Source organism: Micropterus dolomieu, linkage group LG09, assembly GCF_021292245.1.
Source record: "Micropterus dolomieu isolate WLL.071019.BEF.003 ecotype Adirondacks linkage group LG09, ASM2129224v1, whole genome shotgun sequence".
Taxonomy (NCBI): domain Eukaryota; kingdom Metazoa; phylum Chordata; class Actinopteri; order Centrarchiformes; family Centrarchidae; genus Micropterus; species Micropterus dolomieu.
This window is the reverse complement of record NC_060158.1, coordinates 15,651,384-15,667,763: the sequence shown is the minus strand read 5'-3', so window position 1 is coordinate 15,667,763 and position 16,380 is coordinate 15,651,384. Positions and strand designations below refer to the sequence as shown.

Below are 16,380 nucleotides of genomic sequence, written 5' to 3'. Positions count from 1 at the left end.
CTGGACCTGCACTGAACATATGGCCAACACGATAAAGGACAATGTAGATGTACACATAAAATATTGTGTACATGCTGTCTGTCATGATCCCTTGAGTATGACATAATGACCATTTTCCTGATCAGTCCAATAGGGTTTTAAAAGGTCTTATCCAGTTTTCCAGCTCAGCAAAGGAAAACAAATATGTCTTGGTCATACACTGGACACACACTTCATTTATATACATGTTATTAATATGTTTATACATCATGGCGTGAGGTACATTGTGGCAGTTTTGCATAAAATGCAATCCAGAAATAATAGCGATTTGCAAAGGGTAGCGAAAGACCAAGCTGAGCAGCATCTGATTTCCACAAATTTGTTACTTACCAAATGTGAGCAGGGTTTCTATGGCAACATGGCGAAGCTCTTCATCAGCTGAATCACACAGTGCTACCACCGCCCTGATACTCTCTACTGCCTACAGACACACAGAAAAGCTCTGTGAGGAGGGTACTTATCAAAGTACACAGAGGACACACAAATGTAACGTGCTAATTTCCTCTTAATAATGGTGCTGTTACATTACATAACTCCTTAGCCATCATATCACACAAGATAAATTAGAAACAGATTATTTTTGTACCGTGCCAGTTTAAGTTTATTAAATTACTTATGCTTCAGCTACTACAGTAGTTCCCAGTACTTCCTGTTGTTGAATGGTAGCAAATGCAATTTCACCCAGTGACAGCAAATTGGTTATGTCATATTCATCATAATATACCTACAGTATAAGCCACATCAAGGTAGTTTATTCATCATTATACAACACAAGGTTGTGTAAAATAAATTTTATTGTCTCTTCATGCTACACACACAGAACCTAACAGATAATAAATGTACACTAAAAATATAAATATGGTAACATTTAAAATTATATATACACACACACACACACACACACACACACACACACACACACACACACACACACACACACACACACACACACACACACACACAATGTAACGCTGAATGTAAACTGCATCAAAAACATGATAACATGGTTTTCATCTTCACGTAAAAAAGTCAGACATTTGGAGTAGTTCAGCACCAAGCATCATCATCAGGAAAGAATAATCATTCCTCCCATCCACAGTGTCCTTTTAAAGATCGGCTATAGTCAATGTGTAGCAGTCTCATTCATGTTTGTCCTGGAAAATGGGTGTACATTTATTTTGCAACCCTCCATCGTGGCCCCGCACACAAATGTACAGGGAATTTTGTGCCACAAAAAGACATTTATTAGGGCCCGAGCACGAACCGTGCGAGGTCTCTATTAAAACTGTATTTTTTTTTTTTTTTTTTTCTGCAAAGTAAGCTCAATTTTGGGGGCCTAAACATACCCGAAAACTCACCAAACTTTGCACACAGTGGTGAAAAATTTCGTATTTTATGGGTTTCGCGTATGGGTGTGGCAAAATGACTCGCTAGCGCAACCTAGAAATTTGGAAAAACTTAGCCCCTCGTCCACGTTCAACCTACATGCACGAAATTTTCTGGGGACATGTATCATGTCCAGACGCACAAAAAAGCCTCAAGAACCCATATCCTAAACTCAACAGGAAGTCGGCCATTTTGGATGATTTACACACTCCATACTTTAACAAACTCCTCCTAGGCGTTTAGTCCGATCGACTTCAAATTTCTGCTGTGCCTTCTAAAGGCATTGACAATGAAAAGTTGTGCTATCTGTGAGTTTTCGTCAATGGGCGTGTCCGTGGCGTCGATGATTCGCCATGAAACAGGAAGTTATTATAACTTCAGTGTACATGCTCACATCTGCACCAAACCTTACATGTAGGATGAGAGTCCCACCCTGAACACATGTACATGCCGACATTCACTCACAGTCATAGCGAAGTGACCTTTAACGAAGCAGCCCCCAACGCACATTTGACCTACATATATGAAATTTCTGTGGCACATGTATCATGTCCAGATGTACCCATAAGCCTCCTGGAGCGATGCCCTAAACCCAACAGGAAGTCGGCCATTTTTAATTTTACGACAATTTTTGGATGATTTACACACTCTGTACTTTAACGAACTCCTCCTAGGGATATATTCGGATCGACATCAAATTTCTGCTGTGCCTTCTAAAGGCATTGAAGATGAAAAGTTGTGCTATCTGAGTTTTCGTCAATGGGCGTGTCCGTGGCGTGGCGTCAAAGATCAACTCTTCGCCATGACACAGGAAGTTGTTGTAACTTCAGTGTACATGCTCACATCTGAACAAAACTTTACATGTAGGATGAGAGTCCCGCCCTGAACACATGTGCATGCCGACATTCACCCACAGTCATAGCGCCACCTGCTGGCAACAGGAAGTGACCTTTAACGAAGCAGCCCCCGCCGCATGTTTGACCTACATGTATGAAATTTCTGTGGCACATGTATCATGTCCAGACGTACCAAAAAGCCTCTTGGAGTGATGCTCTAAACCCAACAGGAAGTCGGCCATTTTGAATTTAACAGATATTTTTGGATGATTTACACACTCCGTACTTTAACGAACTCCTCCTAGGGATTTAATCCGATCGACTTCAAATTTCTGCTGTGCCTTCTAAAGGCATTGACGATGAAAAGTTGTGCTATCTGTGAGTTTTCGTTGATGGGCGTGTCCGTGGAGTGGCGTCAAAGATTAAATCTTCGCCATGACACAGAAAGTTGTTGTAACTTCAGTGTACATGCTCACATCTGCGCAAAACTTTATGTACTTGATAACTTTCCCACCCCGAACATCTACTCGCCAATATTAATTTATATTCATAGCGCCAAGTGCTATGTAGCGCCACATAGGGGACACAGGAAGTGAGGTATAACACCTTCATGCAGCGTCTGAAGCTCGTAGCAAATTCACAGCCGCACCGGCAAAGCTCCAGAATATGCAACGCGGCCGCCTCACACCCCAACGCGATACATGGGAGGAGTGATTACAACAAATTTTGACTAGAAAAAAACCCCGGACCTATCTTTGACAAAGTATCGCTTAGAAGGAAATTTAGCCTCACTGAACGCAGATTAAAGAATTAGAGATTAAACTAGTTCCAAATCTTCACAGTCTCACAACTGTAGATGATGGCCACTGACCTGCAGACAGCTGAGAGCTGAACATGCCGCCCTCTGGCTCTGACCTCCAGCCTCTGACAACGCCTGGGTGTAGCACTCCACTGCCTGTAGATACACACACACACACACACACACACGGCTTGTAGCATCTGTCAAAACTATTTAAAAAGCTGTTTACACACACAAATACACACATCTCTTACACATACTCCGTCTTTAGCACTACTCACTCTGGCCCTGAAGTGGCTGTGCGATGCTCCAGAAGAGAGGTAGTCGGCTGTTGCCTTGTTGACCTGAGGGTCCTCTGCTGTGAGCAGGGAGGCGAGGGCCCTCAGGGTGCTGTTTCTAGGCCACAGGGTTGACACAGGCACCTCCTCCATCTCTGCTAGACAGCGAGAATAATCCCCAGTGTGGAGAGCCTCTGCAAACACCTCTGAGTATGACACAAACACAGACACATGTCAGAGATTTAAAATAGCCTGCAAAGAGTCAAACGGATGTGTTCTTTCTTTATTTACTGTAAACAGGTCATTACAGTCCTCATCTAGTAAAGTTTTGGCCGGTTTTAAAAAATTTTTTAATCATGGTATTATTAGGTGAAAATCCGTACACCACGAAGCTTATATATTTTGTATAATTGTATCTGTAGTGACTGATTCACATATATCTTTCTGTTGAGATTTGGCTGAGTGATTTACATGATTCAGTGGCAGAAAATGTTGTGCTCACTGCAGGTTAAGGCCATTATCAAAGCTACTTGAGTATTAATATGCGTGTCCCCCAATTTGTGCTTACCCTCCCTGGCCAGATGCAGCAGGTGTGTCTCCATGTCCTGTACTTCATGTTGTAAGATGTAGCTGTGGAACTGAAACACAGTCAGAACGTCCTGGGAGAGTGCAGCGGCAGGAGGACTGTGTGCCGCCACCAGCTCGCTCCTGTCCACCATCTCACCCACTACGACACCAATCACTGGAGGGAAGGAAATCTGAATTTAGAGAAAATTGTTTCTAGCCAACTGGAACTACATTTTCATATATATATATCTTATCTAATATATAAATCTAGATTCCCAGGCTGTTCTGTTTGTAATGTTTTTTTAATCATATTATATTCTTAGCACTTACAATGATCTAATTTTCCCTCCGGGACAAATTTAAAAACGGATTTAACAACCAAATAAGTGACTCATTTGAAACCTAAGAGTAACTAAAAACACAGATACAAGACAAGTGTTGCATACAAAACAGATGTGAAAGTGAAGTGTGAAAATAGGGATGAACGGACCTGTGTCAGCGCCGTGTGGGTGTTTCTCCTGCAGCACCGCTGCGTAGCACTGGTTCATTTGTTTGAACACTCTGTCGAGTGTGGTGTGGAAAAGTCCTGCAGAGCCGCTGCACTCTGACCAGAGAGTCATCAGATGTGGGCGCTTTGCAAGGTCCGGGAGAACTGAGAGAAATGGGCAAAACAGAAGGTCAGAGGCTACGAACCATCAAACCAGAAAGTTCCTTTGGTTGCATTGTGAGAATTTGTCATACAGCACTTCAATAATAACAAATACACTGCTCTAAATTACTCTTACTCTTGAGATGCAACGCTGCATTGTAAACACTCACTAACAAACTAATAAAGCAAGCTGGTTTTCACTTGTTGGTACCTACCATCAGCAGCAGATGTAATTGCTCCCATTCTATCCGCACTGATCTCTGCTAGCTCCTCTAACAGCTGAGTCTGTCCGGACAGTTTGAGGAGAAGACTGCGACGCTGCCACACACCCACCACATTGGTCAACAACTGCCATCACAGGTAGAAACCAAGGCATGTTAGGGCAATGTTTCTAACAAACTGAATTAATGTCAACTGTAACTATTTCAAAACATCCACCTGTATGAGGTGATTACAGTACTGCAGGTGGATGACGATAGCCACGTCCAGGTTTTCGTTTCCAGTGGTAAGCGGCAGAGGGCTTCCCGCCACGCTGTTGCCCACCCCGGTGTCCTCTGTCAGGGCTTCACTTAGGTGTCCTCTGGCTTCTGGATGCTGGCCCCTAAAACAGGCAAATGCCCAGAGTCACCACCGAGTGGCAGCAGCATCACACAGAACAGTAATCTAGAATGTGCTTAGAATTAAATGGTAATGCAGACCCTTCATGTTATGATCGCACATTATTAAAGACCACCACTTTCATGAATGAGTAGCTGAGCATTAATTGACTTAAAACCCAAGCACCAAGAACCTGCGCTAAGTGTTTGGTATGCGATACCTCAACAACGGTATCTTATTTTAATTTTCAGTTCAGACATTTCTGAACAGCAGTCAAACGCCTTGATACAGAGACAAAATGTACTTAGTGTCAGTGTCAGCCAACATAAAGTGCCTCTGTCTGTCTCACACCCACCCGATCCTTTCTCCGTCCGTATCAAAAAGCGGAGACCTCTGTGGGATACTGAGGATGCCGTTATCGTCCCCAGTGTCCTCGTCATCAAAGTCAGAGGTGTTGAGGAAGTCGAAACTCTCCAGGGCACTCTCCACTGTCAGACTGAGGCTGGATGAGCGGCTCCTGTGACCCGGGAGACGACACTGTGAAGAAGGAGGACATGTTGGGTTAATAACCATTTTACTCTTAAAAGTCCTGGAGAAGTCAGCCTGCCTCAGTCCATTCCGAGTAGCTACAATTATTTCAGATTCTGTTGCTTGATGTTTTGACAGGTGGTACAGGCCAAACCAACTAATATTTTTCGGGGATTCTCCACCTTAGGTAATACTGTGGCTTTATGATAAGCGTTCATTTAGGTAAACCCAGAGATTAAAAACACAGAAGGTTGTGAAGTGTTGGGGATAAGTCCAATAAATTACTTTCTTGAGGTAATGAGTGACTTACTTTCAATTTATGGAGTCAATTATTAGTAATTTTTAAATTATAATTTTATTATTTTTATTTATAGAGATTTGATATTTTCTAAATATAGCCTACTGTATATTTGAAGACCTAACAGTACACCAGAGAAAAGCCTCTTTAAAATAAAAGCCCTGTGCACAGTGGAAAGTTCGTTGATGTGTGTTACAAGATGATGATCCAAACTAATTTTAGACTTTAACGTGTGCTGATATTTAGTCCTGACTCTTTTTTTGTTTGTTTGGTGAGTACTCTTTACTCTGAGTAAGTAGTTTGTGGTTAGACGATTTTAAGGATTATGTAATGTAATTAGTTAATAATTTAGACAAAAAAAAACAAGTAAAAATACATAAATAAATATAAATAAAACATTTGGTTGTAAGTAACAACTTTTTAACTATTTTTCTTCTTCTGTTCATTCCCATATAAGATCTTATACAATAAAGAAGGGTTTAGTCACCTTGAGCAAGTCCTCCAGACGCATCACTTCCTGCTCCAGGTCCTGCAGCTCTCGGCAGCGGTGAGTCAGGGACTCCAGCCTCATCAGCAGGCTGTGGATGGCCTCTTCCAGGCTGCTCTCTAGGAATGCCCTGCTCCCCTCTCCCGCCCAACTCAGGTTTCCTCCTCCCTCCAAGGAGGCCCCACTCTGCGGCACAATTTCTGAAGAAGTCAGCCTCTTCACAAGCTGCCGGGTCAGGCTCCCCGCCTCCTCTGTGTCCAGTTCCACAGGTTTCAGTTCATCATTGTGGTCTAAGAAAACATCCTCTGGAGCCACCGTAGACAGGTGGCTGTCAGAACAGAGGAACCGGGCAACCGAACCACAGTTTGAGCCAGAATTTCTCTGGGACTCTGTGCGCTCCCACTCAGAGTCCTCTGCAACCTCGGCTTCATCGCTGGCGAGGCTGGCACTGGTGCCCCTACTTCCTCTACTACCAGTCTCGCCATCCTCTTCATATGCCTCCTCCTCCTCTTCCTCCACTAAATGCTCCTCTGCGATGGAGTCCTCCCTTGTTGGGAGGATTTGTGTAGGTGATGGGTCTGTCTCTGGAGGAGTGACTGTGATCTCAGGGTTGGACAGGCCAGGGGAGTGGGAGCTCGGGGCGGGGCTGGGTGTGGAGCCAGAGGTGTCGGAGAAGGTGAAGGAGAGACGCTTGCACTCAGCGACGCCGCAGCCACCGTTCTCAAAGACGTCATCTGGTAAAGTGGACTGAAAAGAGAGACAGGGGAGTCAATATGTGTAACAAAAAGATGGAAGATTAAAACTGAGCTATATATTGAAATCAGTGCATGTTGATGAAAAAGGTATAAGACAAATCCAATCCAATCTAACTCCACTTTTCATTCTAAAATCTACTCGACTAGATCTGGTCAACTAAGACAGTAATTCTGAGTAGAAAAGCATAAGAATAACACAAATAGCTTAAAGCATGTCATGCAAATAGACATGCAAACAGACACACATGGCATTCTGCGGCCCACAGAAAGGGCTGGACAAGCCCAAGTATGTCCACACCCGCAGAGAAGTCCATCCCCATTGTGTCATTGAGGCACACAAAAGTCAGATTAGGAGGGGCAGGGGGCCACAACACACTCACATAGACCTCCAGACTGGATTTGGGCCTTGGCCGGAGTGAGGCCAGGTCACCAAACGAGCGACTGCGCCTTAGCTTCTCTAGCAGGGAGTCCCGGAGCATGTGCAGGAAGGAGAGGCGCTGGCGCTCCACGGGATATGGCCGCCACTTCTTTACACAATGCACGCAGGCAAATAGGACAAGGTGTTGGGTATTTGAGTGAGATAAAGGAGGGATGGATAAACGTGTGAAGTAGGACAGAGTGTGGGTGAGGGGTTTTGATGTGGAAATGCAAAGGAGAGAAGGATAGCAGGGAAATGGGTGAGGGTTAGTTTAGGGGCAGCACTAGCGTAGACATAAGCATGATGCATCAACAGAAAAAATGTGTGCCTTGATAAAATATCCATATAGTAAGGTGCAGACTCAGGTTAGTGTGCAGGGACAATGGAAGTGTAAAAGACAAAATCATATCTCTTTCTCTTCATTTCACCCAATTATAAGCCTAGATGGTGAGAAACAGCAGCGGCTGCGGATCTCAGGTTCTGCAGTCCTAACCCTAACTACAAAACCCCACAAAAAACGACAGCCTCCCACTATGCCGATGAAGCTAAAGAGGTTTGCGTGTTGGACTCACAAAGAAGGAGGTGTCCTGGAAGGTCGGGGTCTCGGGCGTGCCCTGGCTGTAGACAGACACTCGTCTCTGGAGTGCTGTGGCTTTGCTCACGTTGCCAGATGACAGAGTCAGGTCCTCGACATCAAAAGGGCTGGATGAGGAAATGAAAACAAGGCACTTATTGTGATTGCTCTAGGTGATGTGTTCATGTCCATCTTAGTTAACTTCCATAACTTGTAATGACCATGTTTCTCCACCAGATGGCAGAAAACCATAAGTAATCTAGACTGAATTCAAAGCTACAACACTAATAACAGTTAGCATAGGTGATCATCATCACATTTCAAATATCAGTAGGAATGATAACTCTTGGGTAGAACACTTGAGAGATAAAATTCTCCTGTTGAAAGCCTCTGTAGATGAATCTGACTGCAGCACTGCAAACCCAACATTTATCCCTTTCATAAACTGAAAACATAATATACAAATGAAATTCAATTGAAACTTTAGTGGAATTTAAAAATCACACTGACGTGTACATGTCATACAACAAAGTTTTCTCAAATTTGGTTATTAAAAGGAGACAAAGACAGTGAGGCAGAGCATTTTACAGTTATCTTTATAAGCTGCTTTTTGAAAGCTGCTTTTCAATGATATATCATAATGGTTATACTCCTTAATGGTTAATGTGTACACCAATTAAACTGCAACATCCACAGTTTGATTTCCGACCTTTGTATCATGTCATATCCCTCTCTCTCCGCATGTGTCCTGTCTCTCTCACTTCAAAAAAAGCAAACAGCCAAAACTTTCAACTTAACTTTAAACTTGGCTCAAGTGATCCCATTCTGCTGACAATACCGTTTTTCCCCCTCGAGGATTAAAAAATGACTAATTTAATAACATCATAACAAAACAAACACAATGAATAGCATAAAAAGTGACTGCTCACTGTATGTATAAGAGTCTACTTACTACCACGTGACCTCCAGGTTGAGTTTGATGGTTCCTAGGTCGTTAACATCCACAGCCACCACCTGAGGCATGGCAGTAAACAGCTCCTTGGTCTCACAGATCACACTGCCCACCAGCATGTGAGTAGCCAGGCCCTTGAGCTCTGTCACCTGATTGGAGCAAACATTTATTTACAACTAAAAGGTAAAGACAACAGTAACAGGTTCTTCAAGACCTACGTAAATCAGGTGATAGTGGATGAGTTGTTTTCTTCCACCAGCTGTAATTAAATATAATCACAACCTATCGGAATGATCACCAGTTTATCCTGGATATTGTGCATGAAAAACAAGCTTGCACATAAGCTGCACATCTGATTTTCAAGTTGTTCTGTTCTTGCACTGTGCTAATTTACTGAAGTACAATATTTTAGGCACAAAGTTTGTTTTTCTGGATTTCTACAGTACCTTGATGTTGATGAGGTCAGTGATGAGAGGCATGAAGACCATCTCATCTCCATCCCAACTCTGTCTGGAGTTCACTTCAATCTTTCCTTTCAACTTCCACCGCTGGCGACCATACCGCATGAAGATCTAATAGAAGGAATGGCAAGGGCAGTGTAAAAAATAAATACAGAAAGAAGTAAGCCTGAAGCCAGAGAAGGGACAAAACTTTGATGCTCATGCTCAATAGCAACATTTTGGAGGACAAGATGGATACATCTTATTCTACCATTTCATTCTGCTGGAAACTTGAACTTAAAGTATAAATTGTCTTTTCTTAACTTTGAGCTAAATATATTTGCAAAATTCCACACATGGATTTCAATATGAAACCAGTACGTTGTTTTTTTACAGCCCTGTGTTATGCAAAAAAGCAAAAACAAAACTTGCCTCATACTGGTCTCCAGGACAGAGCCTAGCAAAGCCTGCCAAACCTTTCAGAGAGGGGAAAAAACAGCCATTTAGACAAGGTAAGGTGGGAAAAAGCCAAGCCAATAATGAATACAGTGCGTCCATACGTAGGTTATATAGTGAAAACAGTATGGCGATAAGCTGTCATGTCATCATTCCTATAAATATTAGTAAATTCATGCCTCTTATTTCAGAAGTGAATATTGATATGTGAATGGGTTTATTTGTCATTTGGAAGACTTTTTCCTAATCTCACCTTTCATTTTGATATGAAACTCCCCGAGCAGGTTCTCCAGTTCGCTCTCGAACGTGCTCATGTTCTGGAGAAAAAAGAAAAATAAGGCAAATTACATAAACAGCCCTTCGTTACACAAGACGAGAACAACAGCAGCAATCAAGTTATCTCGAGGGACTTTGACAAAGCCAGTCAACGCTAAACTGCAGAGGAAGCGGGATGGCCTCCAGGACAGCCGATGACAGGTGTGTGTGTGTTATTTGGATTTAAAGGTCATTCTGTAAGTATGTAAATATACATTTCAATGTTTATAAATTACAGTGTAAGCAGTTATCTGTACCTGTGTGACCCAATGGTTAATGCACATTGTTATATTTTTAGATGTCATATTAAATGATGAAACTATGTGTATGTAACACCATGCCTCATTTATTCATCTCTCCTCAAAAATCTACTTAAATAAATGAGATCACTGCTCATTGATTCCATTATTCAACTAGCTTTACTTTATATGTCTTTAACAAGGTAAATAAGCATTTTTATACTGAACTCCTTACTCAAATTTGCCAATTCTTTCGAGTATTCCCCATACACTGAAGACAATTCCTTATGCCAGTACCTCAGTGTATTCCTTGTAGCGGCGGTTGACCTCTGCGATGCTCTCCTTGGTGCCTTTAGTGGAGGGAGAGGAGGAGAAGGCCTGCTTCATCCGGCTGGCACCTTCCCTCAGACGGCTCTGGATGCAGAAGGCCTCGTACAGCTCGTCCACCTGAAAGCACACACAAACACATCCCTCCATCTTTAATAAATGATCCACAAGGAGAAGCATGCACTCACATGCATGCAAACTTTCACATTGTGTACACACAAGAGAGAAACTTGTGCACTAATGAAATGAAGCGAGTCTTTGAAGTTTGAAACCCTCCATACGTTACATCAAAACATCCCTGGGCAGGAAGCAAACTCCTCAAAAACTTACTAACTGCCATCTAAATTATTCTGGATGTGTTCACATCTCACTGGGACTCATTCAAGAATGCCCAACACAGCTTTAGGCTTGTGCAGTAGTCAAGTAAGTCAGTTATCAACGGGTCTTCAACAAGAGCAAAAATAGGCATTATGGAGAATGAAACACTGTTAAAATCTATTACAAAAATGGTCAATTATTAAAATGTGACTGAGAAGAATTTTGCACAATGGCCAGATTCCAGAGAAGAATAAGAAGCTGCACAGATGATGAAAGGGTTTACAGGACTTAAAAGAAACATCAGCAAAAATAATAGATAGATAGATAGAAAAACTGATGAGAGAACTGAAATGACAAACTGAGCAGATACAGCTGGCATGTATCAGTGTAACCATAGCCTCTAGTGGCAGACGCCTATGCCGTCCCAGTAAGCGACCCCAGTGGGACACTCCCAAAGCGGGGGAACAACAGACGGCGTTTAGTGCTCATTTGGGGATGTCTGCCTGACTTCAGTTTGCAGCAGCAGCCTGACGTAACTCAAACCCACAGGGAGAGGGAACGACTCCATCGACATCATGCTGCCTTGCTGTGAAGCTGAAATGTTGGACTTTCAACTGGAATGAAATCATCAAGATAAAATGATGTTGTAATCAGAGCAGCAACCGTTCTATTGAGCCCAGTGGTGAGGAATTAAATTTTCTGAAAAGCCAAAGGTGAGCTGCTAAACACAGGCTCAAAGTACAGGCAATTTATTATTAGCAAATTTGATGTCATACTATCTCCCAAATTAAAGTTAAGTGTCAATCAATTCTCCTTAAATGAGGGAAACAAGAATGCACTTTCACCTGTCTGTCACCTGCCTGTCTAATTTTCAGGCTTCATGAATTCACATATGATTGGAGTGGCAGCCGGGCAAAACAAAACACCTCTGGTAGCCTCATCAAAAGGAAATTTGCAGCCTGCCTGACGAGCGCGCTGAAATATTGATGCCCCGTGAGCTTTATGGCACTCGTTAGGGAGAAGCAGGAGAAAATGGGCCATTCTGGCTCCTGCTGTCCTAATAGCTTCTCTGAGTGTTTGTTTGTGTATCTTTATGTCTGAAGCTAACATTGTCAGCATGTTAGTGGATGTAGACTCAGTGACTGTGTATGTAGACATGTGCATGGAAAGCGTGTTGTTGCTGTGTTGGATAGCCGTATGAGGGTTTATAGTAAAAAAAAACAAAAAAAAACTGAAAGTGGTTTACAGTGGGATGCTTATATGCTCATAGAGGAGGGGAAACAGCCTGATGATGTTGCAATAACTTATCTAGGCACAAATACATACAAAAAGCACCCACCCCAATCCCACCAACTCCCCTCAAACCATCTAGCCCCCCTTCAGAACCACCCACCACCAACTGGGACCCAGCCCCGTCTGTCTGTGGTATTTGGTGTATGTGGTGGGGCTGCAGCAGCTGAGATGTAGCTAGCTATAAAACGTCCTGCAACCACTACTGTTATCCGGAGCTCTCCGACTGGCATGGAGCTGCTTCAGAGGCACCAATCGCCAGCTTTAAAACATGTTTGTTTATGACAAAACAAAGGGAAAAAAAGAGCAGTGGAAACTGAGCTGAAGTCAAAAGAAACACGTTCATCCAACTGAACCTTTGCATTGATTAAGTCACTCACATAAACGAGTACACAACTACAATAAGTTATTCATTTGGAGTAAATGATATGCCTCTGTCACAAAATTGGGCCTTCACAAACTGGGTCTGATGAATAGCCATCATTCTTCTCAGGCAATCAGTAGTAATCATATCATTATCATCTAATTAAGCTATTTTTTTTGTCCCCAATTACAATGGCCTCTTGCTGCCTTCAAGGATGCCTTCAATGTCCTTTTGAAGGTCAGCCAAGCTCCAATCCAGAGGGTAGCCATCAGCATATTGCTGCGCCTCAGGGCACATTTCACCCCAGAAAAAAGAAACGTAAAATTAAAAGAAGCAGGCAGATGGATAAAATGAGTAATTAAAAACATACATGTGCAAACAGTAATGAGCAGAGGAGTGCCTGAGCAACAGAAAAATTAACAACACATACAGTATTCTTGGCTAATGGTCTGGATAATTAATGTGCTCCTTTGGATACACAAAGCACACACGCATATAGTTTATGTCTGCCAAACACAATATGTATTTATTACGTTCCATCTTTGTGAGGTTTTGTATTAGTGAAGAAACTGAATGTCAATATTTTCAGGTTGTCTGAGTTTTCCATGAAAATACACTGAATATTTTGGGGTTCTGGACTTAAATCAGCAGTGTTAAGATATAACCTTGTACCCTATAGTAAGAAAATTATCAGTACATCACTTAATATTGAAAATAATTGTTAGTAGAAGTACAAAACAAAAAAAACACCATCACTGAGACAATGCATGGATCTACGTAAACTTAAAATCCACAACCATCCTAACATAAACAATGTATTTTTGTGCTAATTTAAAGCGCTATTTCAGTGCAAATATTAAACCCGTTTTAACATTCATCCACTAAAAGACCATCTGAACGTTCTTAATTAACTTTTACCAGATGTTAAGAGATATTAAATGTAAATGTATTCGCAATTTGATGCCTCTATTGGACACATAGTCCCGGTATTAATTATAGCAAAGCGGGATGACAAAACCTGGATGGCTCAGAGACCCAGTGAGGGATTAGGGGAAAATCTTTATTGGGGAATCAATTATGCCCAGGGTGAGGATAATAATGTGTTCACATTTATTAAGGGTAAAATATTTATTTATTTTTGAAATAATATTTTTGTATTTTTAAATCTCTCTCAATCTAATCTTTGTAAAAATAATACTTTTCTGATGTTTGTAAAAGCAGTCAGAATTAAAAGTATCACTATGAGTTTTAAAAGATTGTCTCTGTATCTCCTATATATATCGAGATTTTAAATACGAGCAGAGAATCTTACGGCAGGGATCCTCTTAAAATATGGCCTTTATCCTGGATTGTAGGTTAATGGTGCACACACACACACACACACACACACACACACACACACACACACACACACACACACTTTCTGCCAGGGGGCAAGTGATTATAAGGAGATTAAAACAGGCGGGCCACTTCAAACAGCATCAAACACACAAGCCCCTCTCTGGGGAACTGTGGGTGGGTGGGTGTGTTGGTGGCAAGATTAGCATTCAAGGGAAGAGGGGAAAGCAAAAAGGCCCTATATTAAAAATAACCACATTTGAAGTACTCACACTGGATTGAATTTGGCACACGGTTAACACACAAACACGCTATTTCTCTCTCTCTGTCTCTCTGGGGGAAGAAGTGGTGCCTGGCAGCCACACTTCTCACCTTCAATCTCTGTCACTCATCTCTTTAATGATGCACTGCTGATATTAGGGGCCTACACACACACACCATAGACCCTATCCCATGCAGAACATCATAGGGGTTTGTATTGTGCCACCTGCTTCCTCCATGTGTGCCAATTACTGCTTGGACATTTGCAGGCAGCCAGCAGCACGAACAGGAACAAAAGACCGGGTTGATGTGAGACACACACACAGACACACTAACAACTTGCTGATGGATGATTGTTAAGTCATCCCTCACGGCAGCTGTTGTGCACAAAGAGACACGCCTGTGCCTGAGCACAGAAGCTGACAAACATGCACACACTCACCCTAGCTCACAGCTGAAAATTGTTTTAATTTGCCCTTTTACTTATGTGTAAGACACTGAAGCATGCTTAGTCATTGTTTCCCATTTCCTGCATATTGCTCGACTGAGGCAGCGATTTTCATCTCTTAAGTCCTCATCACTCTGTATGAAGGTACACATGGAAAACTATGAAGGTGACAGTGGTGCCTCCTCCTCTTTACTGCTCTCCTACAAAAACATGTACTTCCTGTTTTGCCCTTTCTTGCATGTCTGGGCCACAATTAGTGCTACACACATCCCTCAAAACATTATCACGTGACTAATAGGCAGATTTTCATATCAATAATTGGGAGTTTAAACGGAATGACAAACAGAATGACAAACAAAACCAAAGGCGACACATCGGATATAACTGGTGTATGCTGTACTTGTCAGTGCTCTCTGGTGGATAGACTCAGTAATGGAGACACTTAAAATTAAAAATAAATTACCTCAAACTTATACCCCAATATAAGACATCTGCAATAAGCCAACAGGGGCTGATACATCCACCCACAAACACAACTGGCTTTTCTAACTGATTGACACATGATCAGCCGTAACATTATGATCACCTATCTAATATTGTGTAGGTCCCCCTTTTAACAGCCCATTAAGTCATGGAGTCCACAAGACTTCTGAAGGTGTGCTATGGTATCTGGCACCAAACACATTAGCAGCAGATCCTATCCAGTCCTGTAAGTTGTGAGGTGGGGCCTCCATGGATCGGACTTGTTTGTCCAGCACATCCCACAGATGCTTGATTGGATTGAGATCTGGGGAATTTGAAGGCCAAATAAACACCTTAAACTCATTGTTGTGTTCCTCAAACCATTCCTGAACCATTTTTGCTTTGAGGCAGGGTGCAGGACCCACGGTTTCCAAGCAGAACATTACCCAAAGCATCACTCTGCTTCCGCTGGCTTGCCTTCTATCCATAGTGCATCCTGGTGCCACATGTTTCCAGGTAAGCGACCACCTTCTTCCATTGCTCCATGGTCCAGTTCTAATGCTCAAATAGCCATTGTAGACACTTTCAGCAGTGGACAAGGGTACAGCATGGACCCCCTGACTGGTCTGCGGCTACGCAACCCAGTGTGTTCTGGCACCTTTGTATCAGTCACCCGTCAATGGTCAATGTTGTGGCTGATCAATGTATACAGCACACTTATCTGCTTGAAAGTAACTTATAGACCTCATAACTGTAGAAATTGATAACTAAATAAAAACATACAGTATTAGAGCTCTGTCAACCTACTTTAAGTACGACAGCATCAGTTGACAACTGGAGCCACTTTTACATAAGGATGAGGAAGCTCTGTGTGTGTGTGTGTGTGTGTGTGTGTGTGTGTGTGTGTGTGTGTGTGTGTGTGTGTGTGTGTGTGTGTGTGTGTGTGTGTGTGTGTGTGT

The 16,380-nt window shown here is 42.4% G+C and overlaps 1 protein-coding gene across 4 annotated transcripts in view; it reads right to left on the bottom strand.

The window, feature by feature from the left end:
• ripor2 (RHO family interacting cell polarization regulator 2) overlaps nt 1-16,380 on the bottom strand; it is a 50,673-nt gene that overhangs the window by 2,926 nt on the left and 31,367 nt on the right. For 2 of the 4 annotated variants that reach the window (XM_046059568.1, XM_046059569.1), the window contains exons 7-22: nt 10,911-11,060; nt 10,313-10,376; nt 10,036-10,079; nt 9,610-9,735; nt 9,164-9,312; nt 8,210-8,339; nt 7,600-7,746; nt 6,465-7,211; nt 5,507-5,688; nt 4,993-5,155; nt 4,770-4,902; nt 4,396-4,557; nt 3,907-4,080; nt 3,342-3,544; nt 3,133-3,216; nt 370-460 (exon numbers count right to left, since the gene is read on the bottom strand). In XM_046059568.1, the coding sequence (XP_045915524.1) occupies nt 370-460; nt 3,133-3,216; nt 3,342-3,544; nt 3,907-4,080; nt 4,396-4,557; nt 4,770-4,902; nt 4,993-5,155; nt 5,507-5,688; nt 6,465-7,211; nt 7,600-7,746; nt 8,210-8,339; nt 9,164-9,312; nt 9,610-9,735; nt 10,036-10,079; nt 10,313-10,376; nt 10,911-11,060 (2,749 nt within the window). The remainder of the gene's footprint in view (nt 1-369; nt 461-3,132; nt 3,217-3,341; nt 3,545-3,906; nt 4,081-4,395; nt 4,558-4,769; nt 4,903-4,992; nt 5,156-5,506; nt 5,689-6,464; nt 7,212-7,599; nt 7,747-8,209; nt 8,340-9,163; nt 9,313-9,609; nt 9,736-10,035; nt 10,080-10,312; nt 10,377-10,910; nt 11,061-16,380) is intronic. The other 2 variants (XM_046059571.1, XM_046059572.1) reach the window with 2 other exon arrangements.